General features: G+C 33.4%; 1 protein-coding gene across 1 annotated transcript in view; it reads right to left on the reverse strand.

Moving 5' to 3' along the window:
* Positions 1-455: 455 nt before the first annotated feature.
* The window catches only part of LOC132544364 (trichohyalin-like), a 31,409-nt gene continuing 8,229 nt past the window's right edge, over positions 456-23,635 (reverse strand). The window contains exons 4-27 of the mRNA XM_060207949.1: positions 22,541-22,555; positions 20,143-20,208; positions 19,124-19,314; positions 17,807-17,891; positions 16,530-16,670; positions 14,855-15,019; positions 13,992-14,075; positions 13,348-13,564; positions 12,514-12,662; positions 11,825-11,929; positions 11,085-11,223; positions 10,717-10,784; positions 10,303-10,412; positions 10,004-10,093; positions 9,445-9,568; positions 8,733-8,879; positions 8,013-8,075; positions 7,398-7,573; positions 6,641-6,652; positions 3,186-3,257; positions 2,509-2,659; positions 2,218-2,308; positions 1,646-1,753; positions 456-668 (exon numbers count right to left, since the gene is read on the reverse strand). Coding sequence (XP_060063932.1) covers positions 493-668; positions 1,646-1,753; positions 2,218-2,308; positions 2,509-2,659; positions 3,186-3,257; positions 6,641-6,652; positions 7,398-7,573; positions 8,013-8,075; positions 8,733-8,879; positions 9,445-9,568; positions 10,004-10,093; positions 10,303-10,412; positions 10,717-10,784; positions 11,085-11,223; positions 11,825-11,929; positions 12,514-12,662; positions 13,348-13,564; positions 13,992-14,075; positions 14,855-15,019; positions 16,530-16,670; positions 17,807-17,891; positions 19,124-19,314; positions 20,143-20,208; positions 22,541-22,555 — 2,745 coding nt within the window. The 3' untranslated portion in view covers positions 456-492. The remainder of the gene's footprint in view (positions 669-1,645; positions 1,754-2,217; positions 2,309-2,508; positions 2,660-3,185; positions 3,258-6,640; positions 6,653-7,397; positions 7,574-8,012; positions 8,076-8,732; positions 8,880-9,444; positions 9,569-10,003; positions 10,094-10,302; positions 10,413-10,716; positions 10,785-11,084; positions 11,224-11,824; positions 11,930-12,513; positions 12,663-13,347; positions 13,565-13,991; positions 14,076-14,854; positions 15,020-16,529; positions 16,671-17,806; positions 17,892-19,123; positions 19,315-20,142; positions 20,209-22,540; positions 22,556-23,635) is intronic.

Here is a 23,635-nt window from a genome sequence, read left to right on the forward strand (position 1 = left end):
AATAGACTGTCCTCCCATGAAATCTTGTTTGGTTGAACTATGTTTGCACTGAGTATTATACATTTTGAGAATGTAGAAACAAATAAAAGACTGAAGCCAAAGTCCTGGCTGTTACAATGGATGTATATTGGTGGAACTGGAGAATATATTATGACACAAGACTTCCTCAATTTTCCACTACAAAAAGGATTATGATAAAGAGGTGGTCTGCAATAACTGAAGGTCAAAAGGCAAGGATTCTCTCTGCAATTTCTCTTGGTCTTATAATAGTAATTCATACCCCTAAAAAAACTTTATACATTTCAGCACAATCTGTGCTTGACAATCCCTGTCTAGATTATTATTGTTAAATTTTATATCACTACTAATCTAAGCATTCAACTTCATAAATGACAACCATAGAGCAGTCTGAATTTCAACCACTGGCAGTTATTTCTCAAGTCAACATTGAGCAAAGTTTGAAAAATTTTGATTAATTACATTTAAATATATCTAAAAGTCATCTTCATTGTAAAGTGTGTAATTTTCAGTCCCCCAAGATTCTTTAGCTGGGGCTACAGATGATCGCTTGCCCTTCTTCTTCAGGCCACTCTTTGGTCGAAATCCGCCATCTGTAGATCCAGACTGAGGACGCCCAGAGCCTGGACGGGATAGCCGACTACTTGGTCCTACAGACAATAAAACAAATAGATACCAGCATGTGACATCATAGAGAGTGGATATCAATTATCTGGTGATGAACAAGTTGATAATCGTGTTTAATTTGTGATGAACCAGTAGATAATTGTGTTTTATTGGTGATGAACCAGTAGATAATTGTATTTAATTGGTGATGAACAAGTAGATAATCGTGTTTAACTGGTGATGAACCAGTAGATAATTGTGTTTAATTGGTGATGAACCAGTAGATAATTGTGTTTAATTTGTGATGAACCAGTAGATGATTGTGTTTAATTGGTTATGAACCAGTAGATAATTGTGTTTTATTGGTGATGAACCAGTAGATAATTGTATTTAATTGGTGATGAACAAGTAGATAATCGTGTTTAACTGGTTATGAACCAGTAGATAATTGTGTTTAATTGGTGATGAACCAGTAGATAATCATGTTTAACTGGTGCTGAACCAGCAGATAATAATGTTTAATTGGTGATGAACCAGTAGATAATTTTGTTTAATTGGTGATGAACCAGTAGATAATTGTGTTTAACTGGTGATGAACCACTAGATAATAATGTTTAATTGGTTATGAACCAGTAGATAATTGTGTTTAATTGGTGATGAACCAGTAGATAATTGTGTTTAACTGGTGATGAACCACTAGATAATAATGTTTAATTGGTTATGAACCAGTAGATAATTGTGTTTAATTGGTGATGAACCAGTAGATAATTGTGTTTAATTGGTTATGAACCAGTAGATAATTGTGTTTAATTGGTTATGAACCAGTAGATAATTGTGTTTAATTGGTGATGAACCAGTAGAAAATAGTGTTTAATTGGTTATGAACCAGTAGATAATCATGTTTAATTGGTGATGAACCAGTAGATAATCATGTTTAATTGGTGATGAACCTGTAGATAATGGTACTTATAAAATAAATGATATATATCAACAAGATATTTGACTAATAAAAAAAACTTACTGGTTTCTTGTTCATCAATATATTGATCCATTGCTAGGTCTGTTTTGGCCCGCTGCATTCCGTCCTTCAGTTCCTTCGCCAATTTACGGGCTTGTTTCTTGCTTCCACCTGTTGAAAATGGTTAAAATCCATAAAGGTTCAATTCAGTAGAAAGATTGTAAAACAAACCTGTATGTATGGCATAAGGTTGTGTATCTGTTGTCTGACATTGCATGATCATAAGATTTAACTGTTTTTCTCTACCAAACCCATCCCTCTCTTATGTCTCTCCTCACACTTCTTTACATTTCACTTTTGAATTCAACCCGAGTGAGGACAGCCATGGCTTCTGTCCCCAATCTGTGATTTGTTCTCCCTATGTGTCCTCCAGTATTAAATAAGATGTACAATGACTGGTTACCTATGTGACTGGAAGGATGGTGTCATGCTGTGTCATTCTAGGTAATGATATTTCAGCAGATTGTTGTTGACACAAAGATCTCCCCCAGAAGAAATACTATTCTAATCTCCTTCATTTTGCTTCTCCATAAACATACAGATGGACATATAAAGTTCTGTAATTTGACAATTACCCATATTGGCAGAATCCACAGTATCTAATATATCTTCTCTCGACATTCCACTTGTAGCTGCTAATTGCGTAATAAACTGCTGCTTTTGATTCTGAAAAACAATTGAGAATTGTATTTAAGTGGTACTTGAGTTTGGATTCTAATATGTTAAACATCGCAGTTTTGATTATTTAATTCCATTTTGTTAATCATGAATCCCTAATAGTACGAATGATTCTAAAAGACCTTTATTCTATTGATGATTAAGCTCCTTGCTGAGCCCTCCCTTTTATCTTACTAGGAGTGCCTTACCTTGAGCTCTGCCTCCAGCTCTTGTTGTAACTGCCTATTAAGTTCCTCTTTGCTTCGCTCCAGCTCAAGCTTCATGTCCTCCTCCAGCTGATTTATCTCACGTTTGTGTTTCTGCTGCATGTACAAGGTACTAAGCACCTCACTGGCCTTACTGTAACACAGATTATACAGTGTCAGAAAAACATTGGTTTTTCAGGGTACATAGTTTAAGGAATTGTACAAATTATGCATTTCCCCACCTGTACTCTACTACACGCTGGGCTGATTGTGTAAGGCTTATTAATCCAGCCATGTTTTATCATAAGTTGGACATTTTTCACATGCATACAACACATTTCTTCGTCATATCCAAAAATCTAAACAGAAAGTAGACCATTTGTTAATCTAAATTATACAGATGTTCTATCAACTTTTTTCTAAGACTCCAGAATAATTCAGACTAACCACTTGCATTTCTGTTTTGAATTGATTCAAACTTGAGAGGCAATTGTTAATTTTTTTTATACATTTAAACAATTGATATGCTACAGTTTGTTTCTTTTTAATTTACTTGGTAAGTATAATGGAAACAAAATCAGAGAAATCAACTTCCTGTTAGATATTATAGTTTATCATAACTAGATAAAAATGTTCAGCTAATTTAAATGTCCACAATACTATTTGTAGTTTTAGTTTACCTAGCTCCTCTTCGTCGTATAGATCCACCTCTTTTTTGTTGATTTTCTACTACAATTTTTTCTTGCAATTCCCTGAAAAATTCAAACAAATAAAGTTACAAAAATAAAAAAAATTGTAAGAATTACACACATCGAATAAGAAAGGACTGGAATCAACTCTGCTCCTGTGAAAAAATGGGTCTTCAACCTGACATATCTTGAAAAAAAACCTCAAAAGACGTATGAAATTGTCCGAAGAACCACGACCACTGTCAGTATTAATGACAGTATATAGTATAGTGAATACGCAAATGACAGTATATAGTATAGTGAATACACCACTGTCAGTATATAGTATTAATGACAGTATATAGTATAGTGAATACGCAAATGACAGTATATAGTAAAGTGAATACATGAATGACAGTATATAGTATAATGAATATGTGAATGACAGTATATATTATAATGGATACGCAAATGACAGTATATAGTATAATGAATACATGAATGACAGTATATAATATAATGAATACATGAATGACAGTATATAGTATAATGAATACGCAAATGACAGTATATAGTATAATGAATACATGAATGACAGTATATAGTATAATGAATACATGAATAACAGTATATAGTATAATTATTGACAATTTATTCTATGTGTAGTAGGGAATATCGCTGTAAAGTTTGTAATTTCTGACAAGTTCTTATTATTCGATATTGACCAGAATGGAAATAAAACAGAAAAACTGATGCCTTAAAAGTCAGATTGATATAGAGAACAATAATATTTCTCTTTTGTATCTAGGTTTTGGTAAAAATAACCATAAGAAATGCAACGTTTGTTAATAGTAATTAATAAATATTACACTGAATTATGAAAATACATTCCAGCACAGCAGATTAGCCATTGCAACAACATGTATATAATACAATAAGTGTTAACCAGCATACAGATCCCTTCCTCACAAATCAACAGCTGTAGCTGCTCTCCCAGTTATGTTGGAGAGGTGCTATGATGGTTAGGGAGTAATGGTACAGGTAAATTGATAGAAAACTATGAATGAAGGGTCATCCAGTACTTTACCCAACTCTCACCTGACCTGCATTGTTAAAATCTATGAGAAAGTAATGACGATAATGAAGGATTGAGACATTATGGTGCTTTTTACAAACTCCCTGACAATAGTTTATAAGGAACATATTTTGTTCCCTTATTAAAATAAAGACATTTATGGCTTTATACAGCATTTCGCAACTGTTTAGATTTTCAATATGACATATTTTTAATGCACACATAATACAAAGCTTACAAGGTAACCCTGATTCAACACACAAATGATAAGTGGCTAGTTATCTCACAGACATTTATTCCATATATAATTGATTCCACTATGAACAGCTACCATGGCAAGCTAGTTAGACTTGCAAATAAACCACAAAGACTCCATATGAATTGAAGTTGGCCGATAACAATGTTATGAAAAAACATTAAACAAGTCTAAGATGGGGGTCAGAAAATGCCACAGAGATAACTTTCCCTAGGTGTAACCTATGGGTAAGGAATCTCTCCCCCATCCTATATAAACACAAAGTGTATGTTTTGTTGGTGTATTGCAGAGAGGCTTATTTGACCGCAAGGTTTTTATAAGACAGGATTTGGACTGAATATTGACCACAACACTAATGGCAAAACAACCTTTATGTATTTTCCCAATCCTTGCATTAAAAGTCCCCAAAAGAAGAATGATTTAACAAATTATCAAAATCCTGCTTTGTACTTTCCCATGTCTAATTACGGAAAATCAGGCATAGATTTAGATTGTTGTGTATATGCTGCAGAAAAGTTTGATATAGTGCAGAAAGAAATAAACTAAAAATGATTGAATTTCACTGTTCCCAAAGTATACACCATTCTAAATCTGGTACATGTCAACCCATACTGAACTGATTTTATCAAAGAAGTAATTGGTTCTTGAAAACCTAGCTGAATGGCCAATTAGAATGTAAGTTTGTTAATCACTAAATATATTAGTTTGCTTCCTTTACTGTGCATTAAATCTACCTGCTGAGAGATGTTCTACTCATAGTTTTATTCTGTATGTTTATCAGTTGTACAGCCCATATACTGACCATGTACAGTCCATATACTGACTATGTACAGCCCATATACTGACCATGTACAGTCCATATACTGACTATGTACAGCCCATATACTGACCATGTACAGCTCATATACTGACCATGTACAGTCCATATACTGACCATGTACAGTCCATATACTGACTATGTACAGCCCATATACTGACCATGTACAGTCCATATACTGACTATGTACAGCCCATATACTGACCATGTACAGTCCATATACTGACTATGTACAGCCCATATACTGACCATGTACAGCCCATATACTGACCATGTACAGCTCATATACTGACCATGTACAGCTCATATACTGACCATGTACAGCTCATATACTGACCATGTACAGTCCATATACTGACCATGTACAGTCCATATACTGACCATGTACAGCCCATATACTGACCATGTACAGCCCATATACTGACCATGTACAGTCCATATACTGACCATGTACAGTTCATATACTGACCATGTACAGCCAATATGCTGACCATGAATAACCCATATACTGACCATATATAGCCATTACACTGACTTTGTATTGGCCATATACTGGTGGAAGAGAGAATTAAGAATAATACAAGTTTAAAGTGAGGCACATAGTCAATGTACATCCAATACACCAGTAAAATCTGTTGATGAACTGTTTCTCTGAACTGTTTCTCATGTAGAAATAGGTTATTTATCTACAGGGAATCACAGGATATAAAACAACCTATTATAACCAAGCACTTACGGCCTTAGTATATATGTTTAAACATTTATTAAGTCACATCACAGATAATGGTTGTGACTGATATTAACAACAAACAAAACAATGAGACTTGTTATCATAAATCCCCTTTTATAATGACAGTGGAATGGGCTGTGACAGACAGACCAGGGTAAAATTGTAATGCACCATAAACTAATGGGGGTATAAGGATTTCAGTTTATTTATTTTTACGAGATGTCACCACATTCTTTATTTATTGCTATTTTGTGATGAGCAGTACCAACAGACATACTTGGCGACTTGATGTTAAAAAATACCAGGATGACAGCACAATTACCAGTGTAGTAGTCAGTTCTTTCTGTGTTGGAAAGTTTCTGTGGGAAAAGATTCACCATCACAATTCTTCTACAACATCCCTACCTACAACTCTATCTGTTTTCTGCAAAAGAGAGAACTTATTGGATAAATGTTACACAAGCAATTTCAACTTCCACTTTTCCTGCCATAGGATTCAAATCACTACAGTGTCAGTAGGATAATACTGAGCAAGCATTAGAAGCACCAGAACACAATCACCAATGTAGATACTTAACATGTATCATACCTCTCCAACTCGCTGAATTGAAATACAAAATAAATCATGTACTTTGTATGAATCAACATTGTCATTCTGGTTATTCAATAAAGAGTAAGCAGAATACTCAGGCATTCACATTATTTTGGCTTTCATTTGCTATTTAGGTCTCTTCCTGTAGAGTCAGTTTTATGCCAGAGTTATTTCCCCTTGAATATCACTCATCTGATAAATGCTATTGCCAATAAAGATAAAAGTTTTCTATTTCTGTTTTGTTTATTTATATTGGATTTGTATATCCAGACTTAACCCCAATACCATTTGTCTACCCTTTTGTGTCCTTATAACCTAACACTATTATTTATCCTATCTGTAAATCTTTACTTACAGCCTAGTTCTGAAATGTGTTTTCCTTTTATATCCCATTGAACTTCTGTCTCACTACTAGTTTATGACATGAGTTATGTTCCTTTGTGTGACATCCACTTTCATCCCAGAATGACCTCATTACCTGTGTTTAACATGAGTTATCTCCCTTTGTGTTTCATCAACTTTTATCTCTACATGACCTCGTTAACTGTGTATGACTTGAGTTATGTCCCTTTGTGTTTCATCAATTTCTACCTCTACTTGACCTCATTACCTGTGTATGACATAAGTTATGTCCCTTTATGTGCCATTTATACACCCCTATGTATTTGAAATTTACTCTTTGTACTTCCAACCTATTTCCCCCTTGTTATGGCGTTTGTGATTTACTTGTCATCTGCTTCTGTTTGCCACCTACCTTTCCTTCTGTAACTTCATGGCCTGTATTTTCTCTCTGATGTTGTACTCCTGGTCCTCACGGCATGCCTGGAGCTGTTGATTGAGGTGGTCCACTTGGTTGTTGTGTTGCTGAATGATCTGGTCTGCTCCAGACAGCTGTACACCACCCTTAGAAAGCTTGTTTTCCAGTTGTTCCTAAAAACAGAAAAATCAACAATCAAATTTCAACAACATAGAATTTTGGTGATCATTATGAATTATTTGAATATGCTATGAATAAATTGTATGTAACTCTGAAATATCTTAACAGTAACTGATCTTTACAATTCATCATCTCCAATACCAATGAGACAGGCTTTCTGTAAGTTTTCTGCTGACAGGGGCAGAGATGGGAATCTCAATAACTGTAATGGTTATGACCTTAAACATGATGTTTGTCACATATTTTTAAATTCATCAGCATGACCTTCAAAGATAAGTTTGGTTATACTGAGATAACCAATCTAATTTCCATTGTTATAGTAGTCTGGTATTTTCTTTAGTTTATCAGGCAATACACCTGGATAATAATCACCATAAACCTCGTTTTTAACTTTTCTCATCAATTAATAAGTCTAGTGTAAATCAGGATTACCTGAAGAGACTGCAGCATGGTGTCTTGTTTTTGTAGCACCAACTTTCGCCTGGCTGATCCCACCTACAAAGTAAAACATTTCTATATCATTTATCACACAACAATTTGTGTGGAGGTGTTCGTTCTCCATAGACTACGGGTATTTCCATGTTCCTCCTGTACTCTTCCCAACTGCCCCGAAAGCGGGTTACTTTCATAACATTACACAACAGTGAAGCATGATGTTACCCTATACAACAACCCTCAATCAAAGATAAAGCTTTATTTATAAATCTAACAATTGCCACATGAGAATTAGAGTAGAACTCTGGAGCATCAGGACCACACAAAAATAACAAATCTTGTTTCCATATTAGACAGTACAATTCTATTCCACTCATAGGATTATTTACATCAAATTAAAAATGTTTCCTCCTTTAATTTTTTGCAATAAAATGGTATGCCAAAATCATCTTGGTTTGACTTTGACTTAAACAGCATTACATTAATCTTGCGATCAGTTAAGTAATAATGGATCAATAAGGTTGTCTTTATCACAGTGAGTCAATGAGGATTTTCAGCATTTAATCAACCTTTGAGATGGCTTACCTCCAAGAGATCGACCAGAATTTCTAAACTGATTCTACCTAACCTTACCTCCAATTGACAAATGAGTGTGAAATACCTCAATTTGACAAGCAAGTGTTGCTTACCACTGTTTGACTAATGAGTCTGACTTACCTCCAGTCGACCAATGAGGACACTCAGTTCCTGTTCTCCCTGAGCTAGAGCCTCCTCAGTCTCAGTGGCCAGTCTCTGTCGGAGACTAAGTAGAGCAGCTTGTCGTTCCTTCTCAATGTTCTCCTGTTCTAAGGCTATCTCTTCCTCCTGTTGATCATAAATTTTTATGTAGGAAAATTTTTTCAGGTGTGGTTACCTAAATTTCACTAATGGTACCTGATTTACATGTGTCAGAGAATTGGGGAAAATACAAATGACTGTCAAGCGTACTGACAGGAATCTAACCCTGGTCTTGAGTGTGATAATCCACAACTCTATGAACAGAGCTAAAGAAGCATGCTTCGTCAGCTGAGCAACAATAGTACAAGCCATACCGACCCGCTTTTCTTACACTTGTTTGTGAATATATCTTTTCTTTGAGCATGCATCATTTCCTAAATCATAAATAAAGGTGGATGGGATAGAGATTGATGTCCACTGTTCTGGTTTTCCTATGACCTAAGACTACATTTTAAAAAACCCACTCCATCACCTCATATTGTCCTTACTTAAGTATTACCACCGGAAACAAGTTGTAACTACCAACAAACACTCATTCCAGTGGAATTGAGGACTCAAACCTATGACAATTTAGTATACATGTTTGAAGTCCGTTTAAACCTATGACAATTTAGTATATATCATTGCTATAATGGATCCCCAGAAAACTTACCAACTGTTTCTCTAATTTCTCCATCTCTTCCTTGCTGGCCTTTGCCTTGTTTGCCATGGCGTCTTCCCTCTGCTTCCTCAAGGCTGCCATCTTGGCTCGTCGCTCATTTAATTGATATTCAATACTAGAAGAAAGATAAAAGATAACATGACAACACCCACAATCTTAAAGTGTGGACTTCGTTAACGTTCTTGACCAGCAATAAAGATTGGAATTACGAAAAAAAAGAAACATCTTGTATAAGTACATTTGCCTATCATAAAAGTAGATTTATAATGAAATTCTGTGTCTCTTTTAAGTTATCTTTTCTATAGTTTACATTTGTTTTCAAAACAATTCCATATCAATATCTTTTCTATAGGTTACAACTTTTTCCCAAACAGTTCCATATCAATTCTTATCTTATTTTGTAAATTTTTGTTTTCACTGGACTACTATTTGGTCAATAATGTAGTAACATTTATTTATCTGAGAGACTTTGAAAACCCTGTCATTTTCCATTAACAACAAAGAGATGTTCTGTTACTGTTGATTATATAATGTCTGTTTGGTTCCTTACTTCCGTTGCTGTCGTATTTTACTTTTATCCAGCTGGTTATTCAGAACCTCCATATTGTGTTGGTGCTCTCTAATGATCTTCTTTTTTGCCCTGGTGTTGAAAAATGTGTACATAATGTAAATGCAAATTAGTCCATTAATGAATTTGCAAGTTCACAATAATTGCCATATAAACACATATGTTATTTTTGAAATCCTACCATTCTGTAATGAAATTTGCGGTACTTAAACAGAGATAACCTGCCTTACTGAGAACCTCAGAATTTACAGATTGAAGTAAAATGTGTGACATGTACTTACTCATCGGTCAGTTCCACACTGGTGGACAGTACACGGTTGACTGTCTGGTTCTGCTGTTCATTCATTGTCTCCTTCTCCACAAAAGATTGTTGCTCCTGTTCATCTAGTTGCTGTTAAAACAATATTTCCAACAGATGTATTTATAAAAAAGTATCAAGAAAATTGTGAAACAATCAGGAAAGTATGTAATTTGTAGTATATTAATAATCAAAAAAAAAAATTAATCCAGAAAAATACAAAAAAGTCGTACTCCTTACTTCAATGGACAAAGTCCAATGGCATCATTTTATGTTAGTGCAAGGCCTCTAGATGTCACACAGTAGAAAATCTGTATTGGTTTAACAATAAGGTTGATTTTTATAACAGCAGTGACTATTTTAGTTCTGAGAGCCCTTGACTGAGAATCTAATATACCTGCATTTTTTTCTCCCATCTCTCATTTACTTTGCTTGCCATAAGGTTTCTTTCATCCATCCTTTTTTCTAAAAACAATAGGTATTATTACAATTTTTCATATCAGCTTCTACTGAAATATAATTTTTGTTTTCAATGTTGATTGTTTTTTGTGATATAATATTCTTTTTTAGATACATATTCTTCTAGTTAATACACAAAGGTCTATCAGAGTCTGAGATCTATAGCAGTACAAACAATGAACAGTTTTCTATTCAAAAATGTAAAGGAGGTAAATAAATTCAATATCTGTCCATCATACCCAGTCTATAACCGTATCATGTTAAGTCTATAATAAATTATGTACCCTTATGATGTATATTACCCACCATTAAGCTGGTCCATACGAGCCTTGTGTAAGTCTATGATCTGTTCTGCCTTTCGAGAGTCTTGCCCGAACCCCTCAAGCTGTTGCCTTATCTTCTCTGTCCGCATACTCACCTGAATAGCCTCGTCTGATGATAGTTTCTGTTACATAAAGAATCAGGCTTTCTACAACTTTCACATAGGTGTCTTTTCATTCTTATCATAACCAATATCTATCTTCAACAGTCAAGTGTTCTATGTTTATGCTACATCATCAGTCCTAAAATCCTTTCGGAAATGTCACCTTTTTCAAAGAAACATGTATTTTTCTATAGAAATGAATTTAACCAAAGTACGATATGTATGTATATACAGATGACAAACTTTCTCCTGGTTATCTAAATGAGCATATCATCAATAGAACAGTAAATATTGAAATTCCATAATTATTCATATTGTAATACCATTTTAAAATCAATCTAAACATTTTAAATATTCATCTTTATTTTTCCCAAATCTAGAGATGTTTTCATTAGGATGGTGTTGATATCATGTCAGTCTGAGATTATCTATACCTGTTTGAGATTATCTATACCTGTCTGAGATTATATATACCCGTTTGAGATTATCTATACCTGTTTGAGATTATTTATACCTGTCTGAGACTTTACATATCTGTCTGAGGTGATCTATACCTGTTTGAGATTATCTTTATCTGTCTGAGATTATTTATACCTGTTTGAGATTATTTATAATCTGAGACTCCTGTGAGGTGATCTATCTCTATTGTCTCTAATTCCTGTTGATCTATCTCTGTCTCTGTGATCTCGGTTTCTGTTCGTTGTTTCTGCAGTAGGTCATGATAGCCCTGTTCATAAGTAAAAAATTATAAGTTAAGCCATTGCATTTCATATAGAATTGGTGTTAACAATTATTTGATCTTATAATTAGAACTGTAGTGTTGTTTTGGTGGTTTTATTAAAGTATAAGGCATGATATATAATACACAGTGATACAAGAAGTTTTAATGATCCCCCACAGTTATATAAAGTTATGAACACAAGATAAACCACTGATCAGAGAAATAAATCAAGATGAAATCCCATCTTCTGTCTGGTCATTTGAAGACATCTGTAGCCAAGACCACGGACAATACAAACACAAGTGCCATATCTATGATCAACAGTACCAGGTAGATTTACCTGGATAACTTTACCTTGACATGTTTACCTGGTTAGATTAACCTGGGATAGATTTATCTGATAGATTGATCTGGGGTAGATTTATCAGGTAGATTTATCTGAGTAGATTCACCTTAGAAGATTTTTCTTAGCAGATTTACCTTGGTTGATGAACCTGTAGATCTACTTGGGTAGAGTTACCTTGGAATTACCTTGGTAGATTTTAACTACTGAAGCAAACAGGTCAGTAGAACTTTACGCGGATTCTTACCTGAGAGAAATCTGCGGCGTCTGTTCCCCTCTCTCGTTTCTCCTTATGTATGGCTCTTTCTCTCTCATGCTTATTTTGAAGCTGATTCAAACGTTTCATCCGTCTGGATCTTAGTTTATCAGATAAGTCTTCTAGTTGTCTGTTGGATTCTGTTGGTGTAAAGAAACCAATCAAGCTATATATAGCTAAAAGAATTATGTTCTTAAAATCAACTGCAATAGACTTTCGTTAGAGTCATTTAGAAATACTGCCCGCACAGCCAATTGTACAGAGACCATAATTGTATAGCAAGTATTATAAGTACCAAAAGCAAATACAGCTAACTGCTGACAGCCAAACATCTGTTCTGGCTCAACCTCAAATCTGACACTAAACAATTGTCTGTATAACATGTGCCATGTCTTGAAGATGACACAGATAAGAATGAATTACTCATGTAAATTTCAGTATTATTTTCAATCATACAATTTTGTGTTTACAGAATGATTAACCTTGATGTTGATATACATGGACAATGTTTCACAAATAATGTTATTTATCTGATAAGCATCATCTTAAATTCATGGATTTAAAATGATTGAGTACCATGTTCAAGTTTATTACAAGATCTGCCTTGTTTTGTCTTTTTGACTGTAAACTAATTGTTAGTGTACTTACAGAAAAAGGTAGCCAAAGGACCTTTTTCATTGTTATAAGAACTTAGCTGTTGTCAGGAATACTTTTGTCAAATGACATTTTTCTGTTTGTAACCATTTAATAACATAAAAACACAAACAATATACAATGTAATATGGTCAACAGCAGCTCTGTGTGACGTGACCACTTTTTACCCACCTTTTTCATGCTGACTGTGAAGTTTCTGAAGATCAAGCATATACTGGTTGATGAGCTGTGTTGCTTCTTTAGAACTCACATCTTTATTATTAACCAAGTCCTTAACTGCCTCCTCCATAACCTGAACATTATCTTTTAGTTCCTCTTTCGACTGCTGGTCTTGTAACTTACGAAACTCCAGGATTTGTCTCCTCCTGGCAAGGCGTTCCTCCAACAACTGTTATGATCAATAAATGTTTTCAGAGAGTCTTCCTAACATAATCATTATGATCAATTACTTTTACAATTGTTTTTCTATTAACACTAAGTAATAAGCATGAAAATATCTACCAATCAGTATCAAAGTTTGAAAAACTTCTATAAATAGTAACTTAGTAATTGACCTTGACCTTAGAACACAGAAACATGAAAGTGTTAGTTGACATTTGTTTAAAGTTTTACGTAAATCTGGATACAAATACTGAATTGACAGTGATTTGGGATTGTATAAACAATGGTGACGCTAGATGTCCTCATCGGTGTGGACAAAAATTTACCTACGCTGTTCTGTAGGTATATTGACAAAGGTTTACAGTCCAGCATTTAATGGGATTATTGAAAACCCATACTATTTATTTTGCACATTTCCTTTGTTTTGTACTCACCCTATTTTGTCTGTGGAACTCGAGTCCCAATTTTTTCTCCAGATTAGCCATATCCTTTAGAAGGGCAGCCATGATTGCTTCAATCTACAATATGATACCTTATGTTAATGTGAACTTCACATGTTCAGTAAATAAACATCAATTCAAAGTTGAAAACATATAATGTCTTACAGGGGTATGTACTCCACCCCTAAAAATCATCAAAATACCATTCAGGATGTACTCCTCGGATGTTTTGATCGGAAGTAAGACATAATTCAATAAAAAAAGAATTTCTAACATACTATCTTGGACTTCTGTCTTTTTATAAACTTTGTCATCTATACTGGTACTTATAAGTTGAAAATGGGCAATTTATATGACGTTCTGAAGAAATTTCACTCAGGGACTACATCTTTTTATGGCGTAGTTGAAGGTGTAGTTGACAACATGATTTGGTTAATAGTATTATGAATTTTGATGTTTTCTAGTTGCTAAGGTTATGCTCTTGTGTATAACTCTAGAAATCTTGGCTAGATTTCAACTGAATTTTGTATGCATTATCACCAAAAATTTGTGAATCCTTTTCTGGATTTTTAGGACCCAAAAATATAAATTTCAGCTGGTTTATTGATCATGGAAAATTTGGAACATTTTCCTTTTTTGGTTGCTATGTAGTTTAAAGCTTGTTAAGTCAACTGAAAACTTAGCATTTTCAAGTGATTTTTTGCTTCATATCCAAATATCATACCCTTACTTTGTAATGAAAGACAAAAATTAATTTTCAAAAAAGGTTGTTATGAAAATAATAGAGAATATCTATTATTCAGGGGAAAAATAAGAAATCATCATCAGAAAAAAGTTATAGTGGGAAAAAGTCCTACCTCCTCATCCTTCAGGTCAGTTCGTTTAGACAGCTCCTGTCTGATGAAGTCACGCTCATCCTCATGCAACTTGACAAGCTTCTGTTCAAGCTGGGAATCGAGCTTGTCCACCTCAGTTTGTACAGCACCAGGGTTCTTGTCTTTAGCCATCTGTCGTCGTGTCTCCTGTATACCATACACAACACAGGAGGAGTTTAGCCAATGATGTGAATATCACACTCAAAACATCTAAAATATTCTGAACATCTTTAATGTTAGTGTTAACTCTGCCATCTGACCAAAAACTGACATAACTAAAAAAATCATGACCAAATTAATAATTTCGCAATTTCATTCTAGTACAAAAAAAGATTTTTCAGATTCTACAGAAATTGTACTTTATGTTTATTTAGGTGATGAGGAATTTCTCGTTTCAGTGATTTTTTGTGTTTTGTTCAGTTTATTGCATTAGTCAGGGACATTTGAGATGGAGTCTCCTTGTAGTATCTGGCTGTCTACTTCATGAACAATGAAGCCTGTTGCATGCCATTCAGAGCTATTAGGGCAAAGTATCCTTCCCAAGGTCACAACCACCACAACACTGAATGGTGCATTTCTCAACTTTCTAAGAATCATGATGTAATAGGGAGTGATGAAAACACACACCTCCGATGTTCACCTGAGACTATGCAGGTGACACTCTAACTGACGAAACTATGACCACCCCTTAGTCTCAGTGACAGACAAAAATATGGAAATCCTAACATATTTAATGGCTAAAATTCCCTACAAGTACAAGTAATATGTATTGTCTCACAGGTTTTTGTGTTCTTGTTATCTGAAGTATTGTAATATGATTGTTATATATAACATCAACAACTGTTCATTCAACATATAAACATTAAACACCTATAGGTACTCTTGTAGGCCATATACCAGCAGTAGACATTTAAAAATATTGTACATTTAGCTGGAAAAATCAAATTTGTTTCTAAATATCTGCAAATACATTTTAGTGACAATAAGAATCTTAATTAGATTTTGATCTGAAAAACTTTAAATTTCCAAAACTGAAAAAAAGACAATTTATAAATGTTTGATGTTATATCAATATAAACTTCATTTATTTACAACAATTGTAAAAAAGCTATCAGCTTATATTAATCACTCTTATTGGATTGGATGGATGCATACGGAGGGATCCTACTGTGGGTGGAAACTGGAGTACCCAGGGAAAACCCATATAGTCAGGCAGACTACTCCATACCTTTCCATGTCCATACCAGGAATTGAACCCTGGATGGTATGGTGGAAGGTGAGCACATTACCACTGCGCCACCCGAACACCCATGATGTGAGAACAATCAATACCAAGTGTGTTTATTTCTTTGTTTTTGTCACTAATCATTTCATTAAAATATCTTGTGAATTATATGTCAGAATGATGCTAACACATACATAGTTGAGAGTGAGGTGACATTTCCCTTATCCTACAATGTTATCATTAAACACCTTTAAATGAGATTTCTAGTCTGGTGAAAAGCTGTAAATAGCATTCATAAAACATATTCAATAGATAAAAAATTGTATCGTGAGACAAAATCACAAATGTAAGTATTTACCAGAGTGATATTTGTTTTTTGTATGTTATTGACAAATATTTAATTAGTCAGTGACAAACAATTAATTATCTTACATCTTCTACTTCTTGTTTTTCGTCCTGGTACATCTTTGCTTTGCTGAGAAGGTCCTCCATAACATTATTCACAATTTCTTGTAGTCCAACATCTCCAACCTTCATTCTTCGTAACTGCATCTTCAACTGTTTTAGGAACATCTGTAAAGACGACCAAAGGAATGAGTATTTGTCTAAACATGTTTGAAAACCAGTAAAATTAATTACAGGAACAATACTGGCGTGTTTGGAGTCATGTTACACCAATGTCAATAACAGACTGTTACAGGTTATAGACAGAGTTTTCCAACTGGAGGTCACTTTTATCTGTGCTATATAATTACAAGGCTTTAAGTCAACAAAGAAACTTAAATTATATGTAAATTTCATTTATTAAGAAAATCATTTTCCCATCAGTGTAATACAATTCATTAATTGACATAAGGCTACAAAGACAGTCTGTCTGTTTGTCTTCCTAAATGGTTTAACTTTTTAAATTCTGTTATGTTTGCTGGGTAATGTGATAAGTTTGTGCTTAGTCAATAATGTATTGTATACTGTCAAAGTAACATTTTTTCACATCAATCTCCATGCCATTTGAAACACAACAAATGTTTCATTAATTACTCCAAGATTTTTGTACAAAATACAATGTATGTGTACATCCCTACGTCTTCTGTAACCTGATATATGAATGTCATTCAAAATCAAATGGACTCAATAACATTCCAATACCCCTATTTTTGTTATTGAAATTTACAGTTTTTGTCTGGAATAGTTATTAAATACCTGCAGTGGGTGATACTCTATATATCTATGTAAAGTTTCATTTCCAATATTTGTAACAATTAAGTGATGCAGTGATTGTGTCCTTGTGCTAGAAACCTTACCCAAAGAGCTTTGAATGGCATGCAATGGGCATTGCATACATTTTTCAATGAATAAGCCAAAGTTACACCTTAAAGTACAAGGAAATCTTTCCTCAAAATGACTTTGACTGTTAAACCCTTCTAAATAGATGTCTTTTGGCCAGACATTGGATTTGACCTTGACCAGAGACATTGATAAGTTGCTCCACAACACATCAACACAGTGAAATGCAAACATGTATAAGTTTCGATTCAAATAAGTTATCAAGAAAAAAGTCTAGGATTTCAAATTGATGTCAAATCAAGCCAAATTATTTAATCTTATTAATTTGATATTATATGGTTGGATATGACACTTTATTTGAAAAACAAGTTTGAACTCCATGAAAACGACAATTACCATACTTTATTTGAACTTTACTGACTTACATCATCTTTCTCCCGACGAAGATCTCGTGTTACTCGGTCCACTTTGTCCACATCCTGTTTACTCATTTCTGCCTCTGCTCCTTCTCTATAGAATAAATTCATACATAGTAATACTGTGAGAATGATGAAATCTGATGAAGATTTTAAACTCATACGAAAACATTGATGAACAAAGGTCACAATAATTTTAAGAACATAGAAAAAATGTGCAGTTAAGTATACATCATTTTGAATTTTTTCTTTTTAACAAGTAAACAATAGAACCCCAATGCAAATCTTGCAGTACATTGTACAATCTGTTATAAGTTTACCTTGTATTCTGTACAAGGATGTCCCCGATACCATGACAAACTTACCTTGTATTCTGTACAAGGATGTCCCCGATACCATGACAAACTTACATTGTATTCTGTACAAGGATGTCCCCGATACCATGACAAACTAATATTGTATTCTGTACAAGGATGTCCCCGATACCATGACAAACTAATATTGTATTCTGTACAAGGATGTCCCCGATACCATGACAAACTAATATTGTATTCTGTACAAGGATGTCCCCGATACCATGACAAACTTACCTTGTATTCTGTACAAGGATGTCCCCGATACCATGACAAATGTCCCCATTACCATGAAAACTTACATTGTATTCTGTACGAGGATGTCCCCGATACCATGAAAACTTACATTGTATTCTGTACGAGGATGTCCCCGATACCATGACAAACTTACATTGTATTCTGTACGAGGATGTCCCCAATACCATGACAAACTTACCTTGTATTCTGTACAAGGATGTCCCCGATACCATCAAACTAATATTGTATTCTGTACAAGGATGTCCCCGATACCATGACAAACTTACATTGTATTCTGTACAAGGATGTCCCCGATACCATGACAAACTTACATTGTATTCTGTACAAGGATGTCCCCGATACCATGACAAACTTACCTTGTATTCTGTACGAGGATGTCCCCATTACCATGAAAACTTACATTGTATTCTGTACGAGGATGTCCCCGATACCATGACAAACTTACATTGTATTCTGTGCGAGGATGTCCCCAATACCATGACAAACTTACCTTGTATTCTGTACAAGGATGTCCCCGATACCATGACAAACTTACCTTGTATTCTGTACAAGGATGTCCCCGATACCATGACAAACTTACATTGTATTCTGTACGAGGATGTCCCCGATACCATGACAAACTTACATTGTATTCTGTACAAGGATGTCCCCGATACCATGACAAACTTACATTGTATTCTGTACAAGGATGTCCCCAATACCATGACAAACTTACATTGTATTCTGTACAAGGATGTCCCCAATACCATGACAAAAGGAAGGATCTAATGGTGGCTTCTCTATGTCATTATCAGCACCCATCTCATCATCTTCATCATCTTCATCTCCCCTCTTTCCCTTCTTTCCTTTCTTTTTACCAAATTTTGTTTTTTTGGTTTGTTGGTCTCTTACATTGTAAGCATATATCTAAACCAGACAAAACAATGAATTCAAGACTCTCTGAAATGTTAAGTTCAAATCTCAAACTTACATATTTAAATTATCAGAAAAAATATTTAATAATGATATTGAATTCATGAAGTTTATTCATCATGATGTAGAAATCTGGATTTATCCATTGTCCCAATAACTAAACTTCACACAGATGCGGAGACCTTACATTTACCAGTTATCATGGGTTGGGGGTAAAATCATTCATTTTTGAGGGGATTCATTTTTGTTAAATTTGCAGGTACTCTAAATCCACAAATTTATATGTCCACGAAATAAAAAAACAAACAGAAGTTGACATGCATTATTGTTACTAGTGGATTTATGCACAAGATTTATCCATGATATCAAATGCCAACGAAAGCAGTTTTTTTGGGAAAACCACAAAAATTTTAACCTCAGGAAAATGTATGATTTTACAATATGAAAGATATCCATGATATAACAGTTAAAATTGTTGAACACATCATAAACCAAACATCCCTGAGACACTGCAACATGACTGTAAATTCTGATACTTCTCATTTTCATACCAAATCTATAGATATACATTAAGTTGAACCTGGATATATTTAGTGTATTGGGCAGGCTTAGCTCACTTAAAACACTCTACATGAACCTAGATTATCCTACCTCAACTCAGTGTTACTTACTGTGTTATTTTTGCAGTGATTATCATCACAAGAGCCACACAAGGAAAAATAAGTCTTGTTGAAATAGAGATTTATGATCACAATAATGAAATCTTAAAAATCAAAATTTGAAAAAAAAAGTACAAATAAATCTGTGTGATAGCTAACTCACCACATCTTGGTTGCCCTTAGTCACATGTACTGCTTTCTCCTCCAATAGCTCCTCTTCATCTTGTGCCTAGCAAAAAGGGAGTCTTACAATGTACCACATCTTAATGTTAGAAGAGAATATTTTAGACAGAGTAAATATACAATACCATTGTTTTATATTTTTCCTTTCAATTTTGAATCAATGATGCTGAAATCTAACCTAGAGAGACATAATAAGAGATCCTAATGCTTGTGTCAGATATTTGTATATCTGATATTAACTGTATCAATTGAACTTACTTAAAACTACCACTAATTACCTAAATGATACCTGCTGATATAAATATAATCAAATTGTCACATCTATAATCTATAACAAAATAAATTCTGAAATTTTCAAATGTAATAAAATCTTTCTCAAACATCTCTTCAAAATCACATAGCAAACATACAATACCTAAGCACAGACTTTACTATATCTGTACTACAGTATTAATGATATCAATTTCTCCAAGTTCAATTAAGAACTAGCTAAATAATGTAACATGAGATTCTCTGGATAAAATAATCAACAATGACCATGGAAGAGGTAGAACTAAATAATGTCTGACTACATAATCACACAAAGATTGTTATTGTTTTAATCAATTTTTTGCGTGAATGACAAAAACTGAAAAGATGGCAGAAGAAAAGTGAGGAAGTTTTACTACAGAAGACTATACATATATATGAAGTTATCTCCCTTTGTATGGGTGCAAACATTGATGAAATCGATGCTGGTTGATTGTTGCCATCAATTTGATTTTATCTTATCCTACAGTAAATGTGTATACATACACAACCTGATGCACTGCAAAGAAATGATTGAAACAGGAAATAAATGATGTATACTTGTGATCAGGTGTCAAAAGGATTTCTATCGAAAGCAAAATTCCATCATGCCACTGTGAAATGTTGGTATGCACTGCTTGTGTTTATAGTGTAAAGAAACATTACAATGGCTAGCTATTTAGTGAAATGTGAAATGATAATAATGAAGATGGTGCTATATGTGTCAGTATAGAATGCTAGCACATTTGAATAATGATTATAAAGTCTTATATCTAGCTAATCTTTAAATCAAATCCTAGCTTACATTTCAATTAAGTCTACAAGGTTCTTAACTAAGTATTTTATTCTTATTTAATTATATAATTATTTCATTCTTATTTAATTCATCATATTAAAGAGACATATTATTTAGAAACTATGCGACATCAAATATCTCTAATTTAATTAAGAAGAAATAACCCGCCTTCATAAAGACAACCCACAGAAGTTATTTAATCATCATTTTAAAGGAAAAATTCATTTCAAATTTGGAAATGTACATATCTAACAATACAATAAATGAGATATATTCAGTCACCATGGAATACTGATAATATATATTCACAAAAAATTTTTCGATTGATACTTGACTCATCTTTTATCTCATTGAAATTGTCAGTGTGTTTAGTATATCACAATCAAGTCAGTTTGTTTCTCCAAGTCAAATGATCTACCATTTTTTGTTACAAACAATACTGGAAATTAAAATTTTAATTCTACATACCGAAAAGTTCATACTTCGCATAAAAAGTTAAATAAATCATATAGTTACATAAGTTGAAAAAAAAAAAATTCTGTGACAATGAAAGTTCAACATATCCAAATATTGAATTTTACATTCACAAAAATCCTTCTAGGTAAAGCAAATGATTTATTTAAAGAGTAAAACATTTCATTGTGACACACTTGCTAAATGGTACTTTATTTCCATGGATCAGAAGAACACAGTCATCAAAGAGTTAGTTTGAAACATGATAAAAACAGAAAAAATGGTTTGCTATATGTTATCTATTGAGGTTTTAAACAGTTCAGTCATTGTTATAATGATCAGTACTAATTAGTAATCTCTACATTAGTGACAAGTCCAGAAAGAGAAGTAAATGACAATATAAAAAAGAAATGAAAAAAAAAAAAAACAAGTATTCACAAGAAAAAATGACTTTCTCATGAACCAGGAAGTAATTTTGATTTAGAAGTTCTAATAAAATGACTAATCCTGCTTAACAAGTTTTAAAAATTTATCAGATGAAACACTTTTGAAGGAATGCACAAAGTTAAAGCACAGAAACAGATCACAGAGATACTGATTTATAAAGGAAGCATGTCATTGAAATGATCCACCAATAACATACATATATAACAAACTTCATTTTTTTCATACTTTGACTGAAAAGGATAAGCCAGCATGAAATTGAAAATGATATCTATTAACTATCTGATATAATGTGGAAAGTTACTTTCATGACAAACTTGCTTAAGTATAAAACAGAATTTTTGAACAGTTTGTAAACAAAGATGTATGATGGCTAAAAATTGATTGTCAATATTACCTTCCTTCTCCATAACTGCAGGTAAAATCAAGGAATGAAATGTACAGAGTTATTTCACAAAAATGTCTAATAATGAATATAGCCTGCAATCTGTAACTTAAAAAAGCAATGCTCTGCAGTTTACCTTTTCAATTTTTTTTGAGTAAATGTTAAAAATCATAATACATTAGGTAACTGTTTGAAGAACAAATGATGTATTGTTACACATGTACAGCTGTTACTCAGATATAAATTCTACCTGTGACCTGACATAATAATTCTGTTGTGAACAGTTTATCTAAATGATCCGTGACAGTTGATTGGGGTTGGTAATGGGCATGCAGGAAATTCTGATTTGTGATGTACTATGTACCTGTATACATATGTTTATTGTAAAGAGTTAAATATATAAGGTGTGTGATGTCTTAAAGGTCTTCAGTAACAAAATTCAATATCAACATAACTATATTTTACCTTGTCTACATATATCTCTCCACCTACTCACCAAAGGCAGATTTAACAAAGAAAAGTAGCTTGTCAATATGATGAGCAGTTGATATATCTTTTACATGTGAAAGAGCAAAAAAAATATTTTTAAGAATATTTTTGTTACAATACACATACAAGATGATACAAACACACATCCTTCCACTCACACAAGAAATAAAAGCATTGCACACTACTCTGTACAGAAAGGTATGTTAACATGTGTAATACAGTTTACATTCAATGACCAATGTAATAAGAGAGGTCATTGGCCATAGCTGCTATTCAGAACTGACCACCATAGTTAAACTTCACTCTAAAGTCGAACATTATAACGGTTCATTGCATTGTAAAGTCATGCTTTATAAATTATGTTACAAGGTTGTATATCTCACACAGTTCCCTAGAACACTTTGTATTTTTGCTTTGAAATGTGTCTGTGCATGCATGTAGTTTCAAATATAAAAGCAAGCTATAATGAATGGTTATTGAAATGTGTACAGAGAAGATTATTTTTGGTATGTAAGGTAGATAATATGAGTCATCAAATGTTACTGGGAGATTGTGATAGAGTTATGTAGTTTATCCTAGATCAGGACAGTCCTGTGAAATCAATGTAATAAAGGTATA

The sequence above is a fragment of the Ylistrum balloti genome, unplaced genomic scaffold, assembly GCF_031769215.1.
Source record: "Ylistrum balloti isolate Yb309-2 unplaced genomic scaffold, AGI_CSIRO_Ybal_v1 Utg369794, whole genome shotgun sequence".
In the NCBI taxonomy this organism is placed as follows: Eukaryota; Metazoa; Mollusca; class Bivalvia; order Pectinida; family Pectinidae; genus Ylistrum; species Ylistrum balloti.